General features: G+C 38.9%; 1 protein-coding gene across 2 annotated transcripts in view; it reads left to right on the top strand.

The window, feature by feature from the left end:
- The first annotated feature begins 5,502 nt into the window (after positions 1-5,502).
- The window catches only part of TRPM5 (transient receptor potential cation channel subfamily M member 5), a 40,338-nt gene continuing 24,387 nt past the window's right edge, over positions 5,503-21,453 (top strand). For both annotated transcript variants that reach the window (XM_074585719.1, XM_074585718.1), the window contains exons 1-9: positions 5,503-5,652; positions 6,615-6,795; positions 8,297-8,463; positions 12,341-12,521; positions 14,982-15,046; positions 16,902-17,093; positions 18,411-18,513; positions 19,388-19,506; positions 20,123-20,473. In XM_074585719.1, the coding sequence (XP_074441820.1) occupies positions 5,536-5,652; positions 6,615-6,795; positions 8,297-8,463; positions 12,341-12,521; positions 14,982-15,046; positions 16,902-17,093; positions 18,411-18,513; positions 19,388-19,506; positions 20,123-20,473 (1,476 nt within the window). In that variant the 5' untranslated portion in view covers positions 5,503-5,535. The remainder of the gene's footprint in view (positions 5,653-6,614; positions 6,796-8,296; positions 8,464-12,340; positions 12,522-14,981; positions 15,047-16,901; positions 17,094-18,410; positions 18,514-19,387; positions 19,507-20,122; positions 20,474-21,453) is intronic.

The raw sequence follows: 21,453 nt of genomic DNA, 5'->3' as shown, positions 1-21,453 counted from the left end.
TCTTTTTCTGACCGATAGTTAAGGCTCACTTTTTATTAGGATTGCTAGCTCACCCTGCACCAGTAAGGGCACAGTTAAAGTTAAAGTTTATAAGCCAGTGGATTTGGTCCATGTGCCACTGAAGCTAATGCGGGGCGGGAGGGCTTTGTGACTGATTTAACATCAAAATACTGGGCCTACTGTATTACTGTATTTAATCATTTCACCTGCATAGTCAAATGTGCTCCTTGAGTGGGTGGAGGAATCTGATAGTGATGAAAAGTCAGGGTGTGTCCCAGGCTGCTGATCAGTGTACTAGTATGAAGGAGAATTCTTACTACAGCTAAGTCCTGAGAGCTAATGACTACCGTACGCCTACTCTCTTAATCAAACCATTACCCTTGAAGTCAACAATTGAGGTCAAGCCATCCCTTGATTGGGCCCATTTTCACAAGATATGTTTGAAAGGCTCAAATTTGACCTCTCTTCCTTCCATGGACATAGCCTAACCCTGGTTAAAATCTAAAGGAATTACAGGAATTACAGGCAGAGCAAGCGTTAAGTGAGCAATGCTATGCTGTTCTTGCAAAAGAGAAATGCTGTACAGGACAATATAAACAGGACAGCCTGTGTGAAGTCCCTCAGCTGTTTGTCAGAACAGCTTTAGCTGCGATATTCTGTTTGGGTTTGGGTGCCAGGTTTCAAGGGAATTATGGACCAGCTGGAGAAGGTGAACCTCCAGCAGGAGGTGAACCGTCTGTCATTTGTTGCCACACATGGAAGAAGAGCCACACATTTCAAGTGGTAGTGACAACAGCCTTTGTAGGGGAAAAGGAAGCTAGGGAGAAAAAGCATGGCAGAGGAGGGATGAGGAAGCGACGCAGGAGGGAGAACAGTCCAGAAAGGGATGTACACAGGTGTGAAAATGTCTCTCTGTCGTTCTGATCTCATTGCGTTTCCTGGATAAATCCTTCAGGAAAGAATCTCTGCAGGGATCCCCCTTGTAGTTTCCCTACAGTCATCACAACTGTCCCACCAATATAATATATTGGGGGTATAATATATCCCCAGTTATACCACCTGAGGTATAATTGGAGGTTATACCTCACTGACAATTTCCTATATCCTAGAAATCTAGAATACCCAAATAAGAAATTAGGACCATCCAAAATGAAGGACTAACAGCATTGGGACCTGCAAACTCCAACGACACAAGCACTGGTTGTACAATGGTACAATTCTAACAGCTCCCATTTACAAGCTTAAAGAAATAATGATTCATGAGACTGGCTGACACCTGGAATGATTTAATCAGGCCATCCGTAATGTAAATGACATTGACTCACATTTCCAGATGTAGGTGGAACTGGCAATTGTCTTTTCCTCATAATTGTCTTAACTTGCTTTGCTAGTTAGAAATAGTTTTCTAGGTTATATTTCAAATCTGATAATCATTAGAAGTACATTCTTTCCATAGATGTTTGTATTTATAGTCAATGGGAACATCTAGGACAGAATTTGACCTACAAACTTAAATATGTAGCAGCAGCCTAGATAGAAAAAACTGTACTTAAGTCTGAACCAGAACTAAAGTGAGATTGCTTGATATATGCATATGTACACAAAATTTAAAATATGAATGCACATATTGGGGCAGGCAAGATTTTTTATGTCTTTTTTTCCCCCCCACCCCTTAAGTATTTCTGATTGTTTGCCTTTAAGTAATCTGAGATGTCATTCTCACAGACAATGGAGGGGAAAAAACTTTAATTATTAGGATAAAAAAAAGAGTTGTAGTTTTCTAAAAAATCTAACAGAAAATAGTATATGGAAAGGGAGAAAATTATGAAGTACTGGTCATTGGTTTTTAATCCAGCTGTGTTTATAGCCTTTGTCTCTTCTTTGCTTTCCTCCCTACCTTTCCTCTCATCCAAAAAGTGCTTAGACCATGCACCTCTTTCTGGCTATCTGCCTATTCTTTCCCCAGGCGTGGACTTATTCCAGACCCTTGCAATTAAACAATACTCTGTGATGTTACAGCAATGCAAGCTGACCGTAGCTAAGCTGACTGCAGTGGTATGTCATGACTTTGACCACAAGGATTTGACCCAATTACTGTGACCTGACACACTTGCAATCTAGTACATCCTGAAGTCTCAAAGCAATAGCCCCTGAAACCACTAGAGACTTATGTGAAAGCTGGAACCAAGCAGAACGAGACTGAACTAAACCCAGGAGAAAGGCACTCCGAAAAACTGTAATTATATTACATAGTTTGTTACTACATGCTTTTGTTGCTACATTGGGTGAGATGTCCACAGGCTTTTCAAGAAGAGAAGCCTTAACGATCCAGGAGGAAATGAAAGATCTGACTATATCCTCTTCTGAAAATACATTCAAACATTAGGGGTGCAGTCTGTGTGCTGACTGATCAGTATGTAGTGAAGCTCCACTGCAGTGCAAAGTGGTGGTAAGGCAAGGTGCAGTACTTGAGCAGATCCATGCAGTGTTCTGCGATTCTGCCCATAACAGTGAGGGGTTACGCTGCAGTAGCCGACAGGTATAGAGGAAGGTAAAGAAATATTTAACACGGTCAGCCTTTGTGCTTAAGAATCACATCTGCAAATCTCATGCAGCAGGTTTCTTTCAGGTGATTTTGCAACTTTCATAATATAAGGAACTCCTGGTTTTGTTTTTCCCCCACTTGTATAGTATCTATTGAGCAGCCTTTAAAAATCTTCCCTGCCCCTTTAAATACCAAAACAACATTTCCTTATTCCATTAGCACCATTGGGTGGAACACTGCACTGATGTGGAACATTTGCACCTGTATGTTACTGCAATCATACTGAAAGTCACAGTCAAAGTCAAATATTGGAAAATTGGAAGTCAAATAGCAGGTAGAAGACAAAGCAAGAAAAACTGTCAAAGTGTCAAATCTCAATAAAAACCAAACCAAACGCAAGCTACTTGGCATTGCTCATTGGCTTTGTCTGTAAAAGCTCCTGAAAGCTGCATGCAGAAATTTAGGAGATATCGTTCTATAATAGTCCAGGATCTAATCTAGTGTAGATTCTCAGCTCCATATAGGGCTACGCTATATTCTTGCATGGATACCATTCAGAATCCTGCATAATTTTTGGACTTGTTTTGCCATCCTGTCAGTACCACTTTTCTGCTCTTGATGCTGGAAGACTTCCTGGCTTGAAATATGACCACAAGAACAGCTGTAGAAGATCATTACAAATTCCATTTAGCTCTGTATCCCAACACAGATAGCAGCCTGCAGGGATGCTGAAGAAGTGGTATAAGAACAGGATGGAAAGATGAAGTAATACTTCCCCAAAATAAGCTCTCAGTCTCTAATGTCATGGCTCAGAGACTGCCTGATTAAATAAAATCAAAAAAAAAAAAAAAAAAGAGGAAAGAAGTAGGGCTGTGTGCAGTACCAGTTACCATCTGCTTTCCAGTCTTATAAAAGTTTGTGAACACAGCTTCTTTCTGCATCTTATCTATTTTTGTCCCCTTCACTGTCATTCACTACCATTGAGAACCAGAATTCCCAAACTGAAAATCAAATAATGCGCTATTTCTGGAAAACTTTAAGTATCCAAATGCAAGAATATTCCTTATAAATTTCAGCAGCTCAGTGTCTTTATTCCAAAAGAGAAGTCACAGATAACTGCATGACCAAATTTTGCAAGCTAGATCTGGAACTAGACTTAAAATTAACCACTTAGGGCTTATCTATGAGGCCAAATTAACCATCAAATTACTTTGAAAATTGCTATCTATTCCAAGTCCATTGCTTGTGTGTAGATATAAATAAACATGTACTATCTACAACAGTGATGAATCGTGCCTAAATGTACCCTGGAAATTAGTCCTGAATACTTTTTTCTAATCAAATCCTTTGTTCTGTGTTCTTTCAGCAAGTTCCAGGAAGTTATTTCTGTACTTTAAATAGTAAAAGTGTGTTATTATGGCTCTGTATTAACTATTTTTTCCCCAGAATACTGTCTTCTGTGCTCTTAGGAGATAGAGCTGCATCTCCAGTGGAAAAGTGGACTCAAAAAGGTGGGTTTTGCTGTGACTACCATTATTGATAATCCAAACGAAGTTCTTTAAGGTAAGACTCTTAACCAGACTAGTCTGATATCCTAGCATTCAGAATAAACACTTAATCCTTTCCAGAAGTGACTAGCATGCAGACAGAGAGAAGAATGAGAACAGCATCTTTGAAGCAGTGATTTCTGACAGAAGTTTCTGGGGGGGATACAGAGGTGTGGAATAGCTGTAGGGGAAACAAATCATGAGAGGGTGCATAACCACTTTTCAGAGGCAGATCAGCAAAAAAGGCAACTCCAAACAACGTTTTCACAGAAAACATAAGAGAAGAAAATACAGAGGCAGCAGTGGTGAAGCAGCCAGGGCGCAGACTCCCAAGAGACTTCCTAGCCCAAGGGCTGGGAACAGCTGGAGGGCTTGCTCCCTCTACTGGAGCATCCTAATAGACCCACAAGAGACTTGCTAGCTGTCCTGGACTAGAAAATAAAGATTAACACAGGGTGGATTACCGTTGCTGGTTTACTACCACAAGGTTTTTTTAAAGGATTGAATACGTCTTTGAATATGCAGATGAAGGCAGAGGGGAGAGAGAGCGCTATTTCATTGCTTTTGTTTTGAAAAGAAACAAAACGAGGCATACAAGTTGAAATGTGTATTTTTCAAATCATATCAGTTCAGTCAAACTGGAATATAGGAAAAGCAAGCAGACCTTTTCAGCATCTTATGTAATGCAGAAGAACAACTCTTTTTATATGAACTTTGCTCTAGGACAGATTACTCGCTGTCATTCCTTTAGCCATGTGTAGAGAAAACCACCTGCCTTTTTGAACTGTATGTTCTTGTTGAGTACAGCCTGGCCTTAAGTACTTTGGCTTATAAATAAATAGCCTTTTCCAACAGCAAACGGGGAGTAAACCTCTCCTAAAGTATCTTCAGACGAATACAATGTCATCACTTAGTTATTTAGTGTTCATGTTGGTTAATATAAGTCATAGTAGCATGATGTATAACAACATCAAGAAACTGTGACTCAGACACTCACAGACACAGCTCTGCTCTTGCTTGCAATAGTTTGTGGCTGAGGCTCCTCTTTCTCTTTTGTAGAATTAGGGTCACCTTTGGGCTCCAAGACACCCCACATGACTTTGCACAGATTGTGGGATCTTGCACTTCGCAACACAGCTCTCTGTCTGCTAAATGGGAGTCGAGGAATGAGAGTCTTACTCCTTCATGCCTTTTTACAACTTAAGTTACGTAGCTTTGATGTGGAATCTGCCTCCTCCTGTATATAACGTCCCTTATTTGGTACAAACACCTCCAATTTTAGGTGAACCTTATAAGCATAATCATAAAATATTTGACTAAAAACTCAGCTAGATGTAAATTAATGGATTTTGTGGCCTCTCCAGTTTAAACAGCTTCTCATTTTCCAGTTTTCTGTCATCTCAGTGAACACCTTGGTCTACTGGTGATCACCTTTCAAATTCAATGGAGGAAATGGAAACCAAGCTCTGCAGCCCTGACAAAGAAGCAGCTTTCAAAAGAGAACCACCATACTGCATAGGAGAAATAGACTTCACAGCTTCTGGGAAGAAACGTGGAAAGGTACAGCATTGCGGAGTTTTAACCCTTTAACACCATTGCTGTTGTTTGGCTGTTACTTCTTAGCATTAAAAGTAGAGACTGTAATAGTGAGGGTCAGTGTGCCACAGTGCAAGGCACCACATTGTACTCAAAGCAAGGACCATACCTTCCTGAGCATGAATGTGATTTAAAATAAGGCCTGTTAATATACAGAAATCAATCACTTGACTTGCACTGACATGCTACAAGTACAGTAGATCACTTTTGCCTTTAAAAAAAAATTAAAATCACATGCCCAGCATCCTTCCTTTTGCATAATTTCCCTGTTTTAACCTCTTTCTGCCAAAAATTAATCACTACGGATTTCAACATTTTAAACATACTTTTGAGCTGTTTCAAGGCTCTCCTTAAAGTTCTCTCTCTCTGTTCTGCGGAGAAAGATGTACAAGGACAGAAACACCTCCTCCCTTACATACATTAGTGCTAGAGCAGAAGGAATTTGTAGGATCAGAAACCTGCCTTAAGATTTTGTTTTAAAGTCTTAAGCAAAAAACCAAAATATACATAGAACAGGAAGAAGCAATAGATTCATGTAACGCATTCTTGAAAAACAGACATGAAATCAGGCAAATATTTCAGCTAGTGCAGAAACAAGAAACCCTTAAGAAATTTGTTGGCTTTGCTAGACTGCCATGAAACTGAAGGCAGTTCAAGAGGAATAGCAGCATTAAAGGAGAGAGCAATGTCAGTCTGCAACACAGAATTAACTCAGGGAACTGACCCAATCAGTGAGATGACAATTATATAGAAGCCTGATGAATTCATCCTGGTATTTAGTTCTAGGTCAGGTCTTGCTCAAATAAATTTTTCTGGACTAAACAACTTGATGATAAATTTCCCTCTGTATTCACCATGAACAATGTCTCTGCTGTACCCGACTGTCCCATTGTTATTCAGTGCTGGTTTTGTTTTGTTTGTTGAAGTTTATTAAGGTCCCAAGTACCATTCATCCTGGAATTATATTCGAAGTTATGCTCAACAAATGGAAGCTACCAGCTCCCAATTTGGTTGTCTCGTTAGTAGGGGAAGAAGAAAATTTCCAGATGAAGCCTTGGCTACGGGACACCTTAAAAAAAGGACTTATAAAGGCCGCTCAAAGCACAGGTTAGTACTTTAGGCTTTAGAGGAGATATTCATGTTTCTACTGGATTCTCGCACCTAGCATCCAGTGATCTTTTAATGTCAATGGGCCTGCTCACATGATTACTTCTGGAAGTTCAAGGCTTTGCCGAATGCAACCTACAACCTCTATTTAAATAGCTTTGAAAATGAAAGTTATTGTATTAGAAGTAGCAAAAATGAGTTATTTCAAAACAAATTACTCTAGGCAACCATTCCTCAAATGTAAAATTACCTGACCTTATTCCCTCAGAGTTGACACTGGAAAGCATGAGATGGAACCAAATACATTGTCCCTCTTTGGTGCCATAGTAAAATAATTCTTAAGAGAGCATAGCACTGTGACTTCAAGAAGAGTGAATTTAGGTCAAAAATAAGAATTCTTGTTTTCTCCATTCTCACATTTTAGCTACCAGTCAAAATAATATTACAATAGTTTTTATTTTTTGAGGATTGTTTTCTTCAAATCTAAGAGTTGAACAGACTTTGTTAGTAAAACAGCCTCTGATTTCACTCAAGTTTAAACAAAAAGACTTTGGTAATACATAACACAAAATGAGTCAGCTCACTTTCTCCCTGGCTGTTCGCATGAATGACAAGAGTAGCGAAAAGCATTTAAAAGCAAAACCAAACAAATCAATATCTGGGAACATGCATGGAAGTGGCTTTCATTTAAGATTACTTTTTTCCCACCCCATAGCTTTATGAAAATACCTGCAAAACGAAGTGAAAATACCTGTAAGCATTTCACAGCAAGCTCTTGGTTTAGCTTCACTGGTCCAGACAAGATTGTAACAGTTTCGCCTTTTGTAATGAAAACAGCCTAGTACCAAAGCCCTTTTTGAAACTTGTGTTACCAGACAGGTATTCTCTATCTCCAGCTGCCTTCTATACTTAAGACTGGACAGTATGTTACCTATTTGGAAAAGGTTGGTTAGCTGTTTACCTGGGGTTCTACAAATTCTTTGTCACCATAACAATACTGCTGTAAATCCTACTCTCCTGAAGATTTCACTCTCTAACACAACCAAGAACAAGAGAAAGAACACCAGACTAAGTAGATTATGCCCAAGCTCTTCTGCTACCAGGTGATTGCATGGGACTGTTTTTTTCCTCAGTTCAAGCCAACAGCTTCATCTATGCTGTCTCTTTGCTCTTCCTCATGCAACAATCAGACCTGCCTGGTATAGTGATGTTTCTGCTCGTATTTAGACAGTAAGTGACTCTAGACAGGACACAGCGTTCTTGATGGGTGTATGGACATCAGAGCAAAGACGGGCATATAATTTATTTTTGGTTTTCTTGTTAAATTCTTAAATACTTTATATGTATTTTATTTCTAAAAGTTACAGTCCATCAAGACCTGTCTTCAGTTTATCTATCTAAAAACAAAGCTTAAATCCAGCACGGCAAGTAATTTCACTCGATGCACAAACATGTTCAATTATAAAGAAATTATCTAACTATTTTTTAAAAATAATTTCAGGTGCCTGGATTTTTACCAGTGCTTTACGTGTAGGAATAACAAGACACTTAGTGCAAGCAGTCCGAGATCACGCACTGGCTAGTACTTCATCCAAAGTAAGAGTGATTACCATAGGAATAACTTCACTCAGAAAAACTCAGCACAGAGAAATTCTGGACAACACAAAGGTATTTTTTGCTTATTCTACTCGTGATACAGGATTGTTCAGAAGTAAGCTGCACCTTTACAGAATGTGGAAGTAGTAGGCAGAACAAAGTCGATCTAATATAAAAATGAAAGTGGAGTTTTAAGAGTGTTTTGGGGGAAAACAGAAATAAAGAGCAGAAAGAATTGTTAGACCCTAATGATTCTCTGCCCTGTGCACCCAGTATACTTGACAGCAATTCTACAAATATCCAGCAGGTGACAGCATTAGATATTAGCTCAGCGACCAGAGTAATGATGAACGTCAGGAAAAAAAAAAAAAATCATGCCTCATAGGATACCTTTAATATTTTTTTTCCATGTCCACTTACTGCAGAAGTACTTAGTCCAAGCTATTTCAGAAACACTGTAAAAAGTATATTTTCTTGGAACACAAGCCATAAATATTTCAAAACCAAGTTTTCTTAATTTGTCATTGAATTGGTGTCCAATATGCAAAAACTTGCTCAACACAGCAGGCCAAAAATGCTAGCCATGCAGGATTATGTCTTGTTATTGGGAGTTCTAGGAACTTCACAATTCAGATCAAAGCAAGTTCTTGGGGAAAAAAACAAAACAAAACAAAACCAAAACAAAATGAAAAAAAAAAAACAAAATAAAAATCCTCACCCAACAAAACAGTTGCTGAAAATGTCAAGACAAGTTGATGCTGAATTGACCTGGAGGTGGAGAAAAAAAAATTATGACATGATCATCTTGTCACTGGATATTCAGCCTGTCCTAAGCAGACTATTGTAACACAGTAGGTGTGTAATGACAATGAATGACAGCTCCTCTGTGCCATTTTAGTTCCCTGCAGAAGCTAAGAAACAAACGACAAACCCAGCCCTTTGAATTCGCACCTAGTTCTTCTCTCAGATAGGCTAGCAAGTACCAGCTAGCAATTTCTTGTCATTGGGCTTCCCCTTTTCCCATCCTTTTTGCCAAGGACAACTACCCGTGTGCTCTAACAGGTGGGACTCTTTAGGTGGAAGACTTCAAGCTATTTGTGTGGCTGAACTGGTCCAAAAGGACCTCAGAGGAAAGAATTCAGTTCATTGCGTTTATGAATTTTGTTCAGGAAAGTTGCTTTGGCAAAGGCAAACTATTTCACATCTCTCCAGGGCTAAGTGATCAAAATGCATCTGGATCTTTCCCAACCAGCAGCTACAAAACAAGTGCACTGGCCTTTTTATTGCATTAGATTTTCCCTGTGTTAACTAAAGCCCAAATTCTTTGTCAAGGAATATTTCACATGGAGTGTTCCTGACCCTATGACTTCTGGCACTGCTTCCACCGAAAGACATTCTGGATTTTAGTCAGTAACTTTAAGACAAAGGAACTATAGATGAGGATGTTGATCTAAACCTAGTTCTCTTTATACTTGGCACTAACACAAACAGCTTCTTGTATAAAATAGAGCTAACAATCCACACTAGCAAGGAGAAAAACAAGCCCTGAAATCAGTGTATCCCTCCCATCTTTTCTGTGTTAATGGTATGCTTTAAATATCACTTCCACATTTTCAGAAAATAGATAGGAAAATCCCTGAGGGACTTTTTCTTTTGGTTGTTGTGCCTCCAGGTTCTAATCAAAGGCCAAATCTTTGGCGAGGAGGCTTAATGTTACATGGCAGCAAAATATAGGCACGCCCTCTGTCAAAACAAAATTTGAAGGCAAAGTAATTGTGTCAAGAAGCTTTCCCCAACAAATAAAAGCCAGAGAGAAGGAGGTAAAAGAAATTTGTGGCACAGGCTGTTTGTAAAGTACATGCAAATTTACTGCTTTTTTTCCTGGAACAGTGTCTGATGTCCTGAACAGCTCTTCCCAGAGCTGTTGACAGGGAAAAAAGTCATAGGAACACACCTGATTATAGTCTTTCTTGCCTTGCTTTAAAGGAAATTTCTCCACTTTGACTGTGTGCAGCTTCATTTCAGAAAGCCACTTAGGGGCATGCTATGCAGCTGCTCAACTCATCTACCCACAGCATGAAGGAACTTGTCCGCTGGGTTATTGTCGTGGTTTAACCCTAATCGGCCACCAGGACCATGCAGCCATTCACTCACTCCCCTGACCCGGCCCTGCGGGATAGGGGAGGAGAATCAGGAAAAAGGGAAACCATGTGGGTTGAGATAAAGACAGTTTAATAAAACAGTAATGGAAGAGGAGATAATAGTAACAATAATGATAAAAGAATATACAAAATGAGTGATGCAATACAATTGCTCACCACCAGATGATCGATTGCCCGGCCCATCCCGAGCAGTGATCGTGGATTCCTGCCCCCCTTGGCCAACACCTTCATATACTGAGCATGATGCCTATGGTATGGAATATTCCTTTGGCCAGCTTGTCCTGTCTGTGCTCCCTCTCAGTTTTTATGGGAAACTGAAAGACTCCTTGATTTAATATAAACATTACTTAGCAACAACTAAACCAATGTGTGTTATCAGCAATATTCTCATACTAAATCCAAAACACAGCAGCTACTAGGAAGAAAATTAACCCTATCCCAGCTGAAACCAGGACAGTTACTTAATGTTTTTATGCATTAGTATTGTTGCTATGAGCTACTGGTGATATGTTCACTGCCTCTCCAACATCAGCCTTAGCCTTGTCTGTGGAGAAGAACCTGGATAACTCCTAGGTTGGACTTCCCCCAGGATTCAACTGGTCAACTCCTCTTCCTAGCAGACACTGCTGAAAACTGAGATTAAGAAAGGCTCTACATGAGATCTGGCTCCTAAAAACCAGAACATAAATCTCTCTGCCTTACTTTAATGATGACTAGGTTACTTGCACAGTTACACTGCTATGTCTGGAAAGGCTTTAACAGCTGTCTGTGTCCACAAAATTAGCGGAAGGAAAATGTAATACACAAGCACAATAGTCAAGCTGACGGTCTGAGTTTTGTTCATCAACTCAAAGGCTGCAGGAGCTGGAAAAGAGGCCTGATAGAAGGAGATGCAGATTTTAAACAACTGCTTTAATCTAGCTTACTTGAAACAGGACAGTGATTATGAAAATGAAAAAGAAGGCATTTGTAGCCTGGCTTGCAGCTAGGAGTATCAAAGCGGATGTGCAGTGGTGGGAAAGAAAGATTTATTAAGGAAGTAAGTGGAGCTTGAAAAAGCGTGTGTATGGAAGACCATAGGTAGTGCAATCCTTAGAACAAAAGACTGTAACAGGGGTTCTGTTTTACCCAGACAGTGATTTTATGCAAAAAATCATTAATAAATAATTTCAAGATATAACACCCCTCACCCAAAATAAAAGAAAATAAGATTGCACTTTCTAAAGTCTGCCTGTCACTCACTTTTCTAGAATGCAATTTCCAAATTGAGAATAACCATTAGATCTCATAAAACCCTGTCAATTAAATAAAGCTGCATTTAAATTGATATGGACATAAAGCAGACTAACTTATCTACTGGGCTAAACATGGACAAAATGCTACTGTAATATTAGGTTTGCCCCTGTTTATATTGGCTGAGACTTTAGCCCTCCAAGACATTACAGCTCCATCCACAATTATCGGGTCTTATGGCCACTTTCCATTTGTCCAACAAACATTTCCAGAACCTCTGAATGAATGCCTGCATTCCAGAGGTGGTGACTGATGTTGCTATATTTTGTAGAGCCCAATAGGGAAACTTCAGAGACTTTGTCTTTCAGTCCTGTCAAATCTGGCACCTTTCAGAAGCAACACGTTCTCCTCTACCCTTTTGAAAGAGTCTATTCGATTGTCTCAAAGGTGGTGTGCTATGTCATGGCACAGACAACACAAAAATGGAGATGAAGCACGTAAAAACATGGACTGTGTTTTGTAGCGAATAGTACCATCTCTCCTCCTCTCTCTAGAATGAAAGTCTTGTACACTATGAATCAGATGATAATATCCAAGGCCCACTGTATTCCCTGGACCACAACCATTCCCATTTTATTTTGGTGGATCACATAACACCAGATGAGCCAGATGGAACCACTAAGCTACGTCTCACCTTGGAAAAGCATATTTCAGAACAGCGTACTGGATATGGTGGTAAGTACACTCTATACAGGCATGCTAACTTGAATAATGCTGATATTACAATGATAGCTACGGGGGCCTGGCTTCATCAAAGGCAAGTCCAATTCTCAATTTGTACAATCATCTACATAGGCAAGATCAAGTAAACACATTTGCCATTATGTCAGAGGCAGAACTAAGGTGACTTCTGAAGTTGAGAAAGCTGCTCTTTGAATGAAAAATCCTGACTTTTATCACATCTCCTTAAACATAGCTCAAAGCTGATCTTCAAAGCATAGCTCAAATTGCCTTGAAACACAAGAAATGGAAAATAAATCCAGCTTTAAGTGCCTTAACCAGTGGCTCTGAGAGATGGATGTTCACTGTTGTGTTACTTTTATCCCCTCTCACACACAGGGTCTTGAATTGCTCCCACAGTAGAAGAAAAAACTTGTTCCAAAGCCCTCTGAAATATTTTGAGCCACGTTTCTTTAAGGATAAAATCTTATCCTGGGTAAACAGTGTAACATCTAATAGCCATCTAAGTCTATGTGACCTTTGTTTATAATGAGACCTGAGTATTGGGCAGGCCTCCTGCTGCTATTTGTGGAAAGAATTCAGTTGTAGTGCTAATACAATTACTTCTACCTTCCCTTTGTTTCTGTAATACCTGTGGTGCTAGCCCAGCTGAAACAGGAGGGAGAGCTCACTTATTCGCACTTGTATGCATCAATGGAATATTCAATTACATAGCCCATAGTATGGTTGCACAGATGTGCCTGAGAGCATGAATGCACCTGAAGAATGCTTATCTGGCGACACACATAGGAAAGACCACAGGTGGACTGTAATGGTAGGCTGAGGTTACAGTGCTGAGAATTAGAAAGTAACCTCTTTCTGCTTTGCAAACCAAACCTGATTGAACAAATCTCAGTGGAACAGTTTTCCATCAAAAAATGTAAATTCATGAAACAAATATTTTACTGAAACACACTGAATTCAGTGATATCTTCTATAAACAAGACCAATGCCGTTCATTTAAGCTCATTTATATTCAAGCTGAGAAAAGCTATGCGATTTTACTGAAGTAAAACACTTTAATAAGGTCATGCAGAATCTCCCTATTTTAAAAAATACCTAGAAGTCATTCAGAGGAAATTTTTGATATGCTGAATATTAAGGACTTTCCCACCTTCCCAGCATAAAGTCAGAATTCCGCCTCCCAGTCCCCTGCCCCTCCTCCTGCTAAACTTTTTCTAACTCTGTGGTAAATGAAGAATATTTGAAGCCATAAACATTTCTTGAGGAACCTGTAGTCACAGGGGTCACTCTTCAAACTAGAACATCACCTTATAGAGGTATGGCAATGCTATGTCATTTACTAAAACAAATGAAGTTACTTGCCAATTGTGTCCTAGCTCCAGCTCAGTTCCACCATATCTCTGTAGTGATCCCACGACAGATCCAACACGTGGTAAGTGGTGATCTGTACACTGCTCTGGAAGATGTACAAAGGGAACCATCAAAAAATTGTTTGAACCAAATGCCTTTTATCTTCCAATGGAAAGAGGCATTCATCTCATGATGCTACTGTTTTGATTGAGCTCTTTTAGGCCAATCTATAGTCACCTTCAGATTAGAGTTCAGCATTTACAGTATAAACCGTCTAGAAAAAAGTGTGTCCCTTTGGGACAATGGCTAAAGATAGGGTTGCCTACATCATTTCTTCCTCCGCTGCTGTGCCATGTTAAATATTTCATTAGCATTTTTTTAAATGCATAAGATTATGTTATTAATAAGCACCACATTAGACTGTGCTGAATGAAATTTTAAACTGTTTAAGCACAGTAATAAAGAGTATATTGTTCCTATCAATTCATATCTGACTGATCTCACCTAGCTGTCTACATAGTTATCCTCTTCCTATTCCTAAATTCTCCTTTTATCAGGCTTTTCTCCTGGGTTCCACTACCTTCCGGCGCATGCTGTGCACATGCATAACACCTGGGACAAACCGACAACTTTTCACTTCTAAATGTATCTTAATATAAATAATGGTAGCCGTGTCTCTGAAAACCTAACAATCTTGTCTCGCACCTTAACGCGACTCCATTACTCTACTATCTGATCACCTTGCAGTAAATAAATAACTTTAAAAGTCAACAGTACTATGACATACAGAAGTGCCAATATCCATATTTTGCAGCTGAGGCGTACTGAGGTGAGAGCAGACTGGACAGCTTGACAGGGATCACGCAAGATGTCCAAGGCAAGGGTGCCTTTGTCCTGAATCTTAGACCCTATCTGCTAGGTCACAGTGTTACTCTCTTCTTTTGACACTTGCTTCTGCAATTGCCTGCCTTCTGCAGGCTCCCATTCTGGTAGGTACCAAATCAGCACATAATAGGAGAAGCATTTTCAAGGGGTTGGCAAAACCACATTAGTTTTCTGAAAGCTTCTGACTTTTTAAAAATTAAACCATCTATTTCACAGGAACAGGTAGCATTGAGATCCCTGTGCTTTGCTTACTGGTAAACGGAGGACCAGGCACACTTGAGGTAAGAAGCTGTTTGCAACTGTAGAAAAATAAATTAACTGGTGCTAAGTAATTAATGGGAAATTTGGCTGGATGACAAACATAAGTATTGGCACTTTACATAAAGTCAAAATTCATATCTATACACCATTAAGAACTGAATTCTGTTAATAGTAAATTTGCCAGTATTTGTTTGGGAGAAATATTTCCTTTTGAATAGGCACCATCTGATCATTAAAGCCTCCATTGCCAGCTCATACAGTGGGAAGAAGGAATCCAAAACCAAAACAAACCCACAGAAGCCAGCTCCAAATCTAGCAAAATAGAAATACTCTGCTATTACTCAAGATCACATACAAAAAAAAAGATGAATCATTCAGTGCTGGAGAGCAAAAGTGAGACAACTGTCTCTGTCAGAGCTCAGAGGAAGTACAAGATCAGAATTTCTAGATATGCCATTTAAAACTACAGTGTCCTACTTCCACTGAGCAAAAATACGTTATAGGATAGACAACTGGATAGCTGTCTGCTAACAGTCCCGTATCTTTTTCAGCAAAGGATCAGTTTTGATTTTCTCCTGAGTAGTTCTACAACTGGAAGAACTGGTTAACTAGGAAATAGTCTTTGATTTCTATTTTAGTTTTACTGGTATTTTATTTTGCTACTTTGTATGTCCACATGGCATTTTTTAAATAATACTCTTAGATGAAGAGGAATACTTTACAGGACCTTTAGGGAGACATTTAACCATAATTTAAAGTTTCCAAGTGGTGAGACTGCAACACAAGCTGGCAACCTCTTTCAGAATAATGATTCATTTCTAGTGATATTTCCTAGTTTCAGTTTCCAGTCCCTGTATCTTGTCATATCTTTGTCAGCTGGACTAAAGCACACACTGCTATCAGAAATCTTGCTGTTTAAACTAGGATTATGCCACCTCTTGAGCTTTCCTTCTAGAAGCTAAATATGGCCGTGTTTTCTGTATCTATCTCGGGTGTTGAAAAAAAATCACATATCACAATGTAGAAATCCTCTTTTCAAAGTTGTAGAGAACAAAGTGAATTGGAGAGCAAAGGTGCCTGGCTGGAGCTGCCCTAAATTTGCATGTGCTGGGAATGGATAACTGGTTGCGCTTTTTTAGAATATCAATTTCTTAAATACAAATTGGATAATACACACCGAGGACTACAACAATTGTTAGAAAAAGAAAAAACTAAACTAAAAAAACCAACCCTATGCAACAAGCAAATCAGTAGTTAGATTCTTAGAGTCTCATTAGCTTCTTGCATAAATCTAGAGTAAGAAGTAGACTGGCAGCAAATAGTCATTATTGCAATTATGATGCCACGGCCTCTGCTTTCCTCTTTCAACAACCTGCCCGACTTATTCTAATTGCACAAGTAACAGAACTATCAGCCTTTAACTCTTGTACTTGCTATGCTGAAATAGTTTTTTCTTGTGGCCCAATGTTGTATTCCCACAGGCAAATTCCTGATTTCCAGAATGTATCGCCAGGTTTAGCAGCCAGAAGAGCCAGAATTTCTGTATAGTGCTCCTCTTGCACTCGATTGTGCTGAAACACGAACTGCAGGGCGTTGGGGGGAAATCAGGGACAAAGGAGTTTTATGCATTGTTTGTCAAAATCAGGTTGCTTAGCTACTCAGCAGATGTGGCATGAAAAGAAGTATAGTCAGGAGCCTGAACATGGACAACTTGCTACAGAATCAGAAAAATCCTAATAGCTTAGAGGAGTCTGGACTGACTCATAGTGAATCTGATTTAGGTACACATTTATTCCTAGTTTGCAAGAAATCCTTCTTTTGAATAACATTTTCTTCCCATATATGAATTTTAAAAATGTACTTTTTAAACTACAGAGAATTTGCAGCGGTTTGGAAAATTCTGCTCCCTGGCTTATCTTAGCAGGGTCTGGAGGTACAGCCGACGTCTTAGCTGCATTTGTGAATGACCCACAGCTTATCATGCCAGAAGCTGTTGAAAAGCAATTTAAGGAGAAATTCCCTGCAGAAAGGTTCTTGTGGAAGGACATTCTTCAATGGACAGCAACAGTGAGCTCATGTGTTTGATAATTACATGCATCACGTTCACAAGCTCTCTCCTACCATTTCTAGCTTCTGTAGTTCATTCAGTACAGGTTTGCCAAGAAGCTGCCCAGAAGTTTTGGGTAATCCAGTGCTCTGACACAAGTGTCATAGAATACCTCTCTAACATTAAAATCAAGTGCTCAGTTGATCATACAAACTACTTTGTCCCAGTGATTCAGCTAAACACTTAGGGCTCTGTCTTTCCTCAATTATTTCTTTAAGTAACAGCCAGCACCCAGGAACCCCACAGTCCTTCTGGAGGACATGAAGAATTATTTATACTCCACAGCTGTGGATCTTGTGCATCTGTGACAGAAGAGACCTAATTCATGATCTACAGCTGTTAAATGGAAACCTAATTGTGGATAAGCATGAATAAATGAAAAAGAATGAAGGGTGCTTAGAAATTATCCTATCTATTGTCAGTTATGTGCATTCTTAAAAGAGAAAGACAAAATAGATTCACAGATTTTCCTCATACTTTGCCTTGAGGCACACTTGCTGGATTTAAACCGCTATGCATAAGTTTTAAAGACAGAAAGACCCACTTTGACATTGTCTTTATATGAAGATTGAAGGGCACCCTGCGCCTCTGAGATAAACCAAGTCCACTCGACCTGACCCACTAGTTACTCTTTGCAGCCCCTGCCATAATCCTTAGCTTTAAAACTTCCACATATTAATTCCATTAGGGAGAACTTTGACAGATCACTAACACAAAGGGATGGAAGGACATCTAGAAGCAATATTGCCAGATGCCCACAAAGTCTCAGTGCAGCTGCACTGTGAGAAAGAAAACTCAATAAATAGAGAAGCAGAAGGAAAGGGAAGAATACTGTATATACCGATATTTGATGACTTTTACTCAAGGAAGATATAAAGACTATGCTTTTAAGTAAACAACTCCGAGAGCAAAACTTAAATGTCAAAGCAGGAAAAGGTAAAACAAAACCAGTGGTATACTGTCCACAGCATGACTATGAGTCAAATAAGAATGTGAGTTAAGGAAGGATCTTTTAATTAAGGCACTGCTCTGGTTCTTGGGATAGACAAGTTCCACCCCTCCCATCCTGCTAGGTGATTTTGGAAAAAGCAGTAACCCCCTCCTTGCCTTATTTATATATGTAAAACTAATAATGTTTGTCTTGCCAAACCTCAGCTTTACAATTAGAATGTAAATTTTGGGGAAATACTGTATGGGTGATCTCCACTGGGCTCTTACGCATCAATATATGGCAGTAGGACAATGCATAAAATGATTTTTGTTTCAACTCCCAATAGATTCAGAACATTGTTTCACACCAACATCTTCTAACTCTGCACAACTTTGAGCAAGATGGTTCAGAAGAACTAGACACAGTCATTTTAAAAGCTTTAGTAAAAGGTAAGAACAATAAACACAGCAGTGTCATACTTGTCTTATTTGACTTCTTCTATGCCATAAATGTATTTCATTCTTGTCCAGAGCAAGGTCAGTTGACTGTTGGATCAGATTTCATTTCTGATGCAGAGTTCTGTTTTCTTATTGACAAGTCAACTGTGGCAGTTACCATAGCTCTTGTAACCTTGCTTTAAACTAATGTTTGCTTTTTAATCTCATGCTATTGTATAGCACTATTTTAATCACTCCTTTATTTCACGACTTGCTTTTCTTAGTAGTAGAAGAACTGAAATATACTGGAGCAGTTATTCCAATTACAAGCCTTTTAAAAGTAAATAAAAAAATAAATGAAAAAAACCAGGTCTACTTGCATTTTTTGGGGTTTTGAACTGCCTTAGTTCCTGAAACAATCCATTTCTCCTATAAGAAATCTTCAGTGTATCTTCTGAAATAAGACATTATTGCTCTGCCACCCATTTCAGTTTATGTTAGCTTTTTGTGTTAGCCCAAATTTATCATGGGGAAAAAAAAATAAAAACTAATGTGTTAATTGAAACAAGACAAAAACAATAGCCCCGCCTTTTTGCAGGCCAGGGTTCCCCTTAAAATCCTACAGACATTTAAACTTAACATTTTAATAGATAATGCTGTTAGCAAAAATTAATATTTTTTAATATTAATATTTCCTAAGTTCAGAAAAAAAAATGTTGTGAAGGTTTCCTGGTTAAGCAACCCACAGATCTGTGATAGCTGAAGGAGAGATTGTATTGCTAATCAAATTACTAATTTGATTACTAATCAAATTACTAATACTATATTAAATTAAACATAACAAGCGTAAAGAACTGAACTTATTTGCATTTCCTATTTTTACCAGCCTGTAAAAGTCACAGTCAGGATGCTCAGGAATATCTGGATGAACTGAAGCTGGCAGTGGCCTGGAATAGAGTGGACATAGCTAAAAGTGAAATTTTCAATGGTGACGTGGAATGGAAGGTACCAGGTTTTATTGCTTTAGAGGACTATTGGTGTATAATCCAATGGGTACAGGACACTGAAATATCTGATAGAAGGCTTCAGTTTTTAATACTCCACTAAGAGATTAGGCAGTGGTGGCATGCTTCCCCTTAGGCTGTTTGCCTTTCTGGTACCCTATATGTTAATGGCTAAAGATAGAGGAATAATTCAGTGGTCATGGTCTTTTTCTTAAGCACTTTGGATGCAAGAATATTTCCCCCCTCTTCTGTACAGACCTTTAAAGCAAAAAAACCAAACCTGAGCTTACAAAGCAAAAGAATCATGTAGATGTTACTGTTAGAAGATAGTAGGAAGAATGTTTCCAACTGCTGCATAAATACTCAGTGTGGTGGGTACCTAACATCACCCCAACTCCTACAGCATGCTATTTGTGTTGATGTTTTAACATTAATGATTACATAGACATTTTGTAACAGATAAATTAAGAGAGTTCTACCTGCCTTTCTCGTAGTACCCACTATTGTCCTGGTGGAAGACAAAACGTGCATGTATTCCTGTTAAATCTCATCTCCCTCCTCATCCATCCATTGTTACCCTCAAAAACTTTTTTTTTTTTTTTTCTTCATCAATCTAGTCCTGTGACCTGGAAGAAGTGATGATGGATGCTCTGGTCAATGACAAGCCAGAATTTGTAAAATTATTTGTTGACAATGGGGCTAACATATCTGAATTCCTGACATATAGTCGTCTGCAGAGACTCTACTGTTCCATTTCTCAGAAGTGTCTCCTCTATGAACTTCTACTGAAGAAACATGAAGAAAGCAAGCGAACTTTGGCAGGGCTCACTGGTCAACAGCATAAGGAACAGAAGGAGATCAGCCCACTCTTCACTCTCGGTGAGGTCTCTAGAGTTCTCAAGGATTTTCTCCATGATGCATGCAAAGGTTTCTATCAAGACCTTAGACATGGAGGCAAGAAGAAATACGTGAGTTACAACTTTCCATCATAGTCCTGCTCCCTTCCAATTTAGAATTTGAAAAAATTTAAATAGGTCTAGCCTTTGGGGTTGGGGCATGGAAGGAAAGACGAGAGAAACAGTCACTTTAGTTTCTCATTCCTTTTTTCAGCTCGAATGGTTTTATCATCTTAAATTCAAAATTAGAAATTCCTTTATTTTCCTTTTTAAGATAGACAGGTTGTGATTCCTCTTTCTCCCCCTCTGCACATGGGGTTTTATGCAAGGTTTTACTGTACCTTGAACAAGTGCTAAGATATGGCCTCCGTTTAAGGATCTGCAGAGGCCCCTGTATCTATCTCTCTCTTTTAGCGCAACTTACACAGACCATTCCTCATTCTAGCACCTTGTTGATCTTATTAGCCTCACATGTGTAAGAACAGATTCAATTAAAGATATATGGGGAATATGAAGAGATAGATTTATGTTTACTAAGGAGTAATTAGACGTAAAAATAGCAGTCTGCATTTCTCATACAGAACTTCAAGCAGAAGTACTTGAAAGGCAATATTTTCTAGGACAAAGACAAGCAGGCAGTGGCCTTTTTCAGTCCCTGGTCTGAAAATGGTAATCTTTGTATGTAAAACTATTCTCAGATTTATACTGTGTAGTAGTAGATTGGATACTCAATAACGTGCAGTACATGATATTTGTCTTTAGATCATTAGAGTCTTGTTATTGAATGACATAACACAGAGCAAGAAATAAGAACAAATTGTGTGAAGTGGCCCTTGGCAAGCACCGTGGCCAACATGACAAGGATAACATACGATGGGTACCACTCTGGAATACCTATAGTGCACTGTCCACAATTGCACAATAGATATATAATCATTTTTGCATTTTGATAGTGTATTTAACATTGAGACTCATAGGTGCCAAAGTTCTTGCAAGAGTATTGGAAATAAATTTGGATGTATTATTTCAAAACAGAGAGGTACGGAGACATT

Source organism: Larus michahellis, chromosome 4, assembly GCF_964199755.1.
Source record: "Larus michahellis chromosome 4, bLarMic1.1, whole genome shotgun sequence".
In the NCBI taxonomy this organism is placed as follows: Eukaryota; Metazoa; Chordata; class Aves; order Charadriiformes; family Laridae; genus Larus; species Larus michahellis.
The sequence above is the reverse complement of the archived record's forward strand: the minus strand, read 5'-3'. Positions and strand labels throughout refer to the sequence as shown.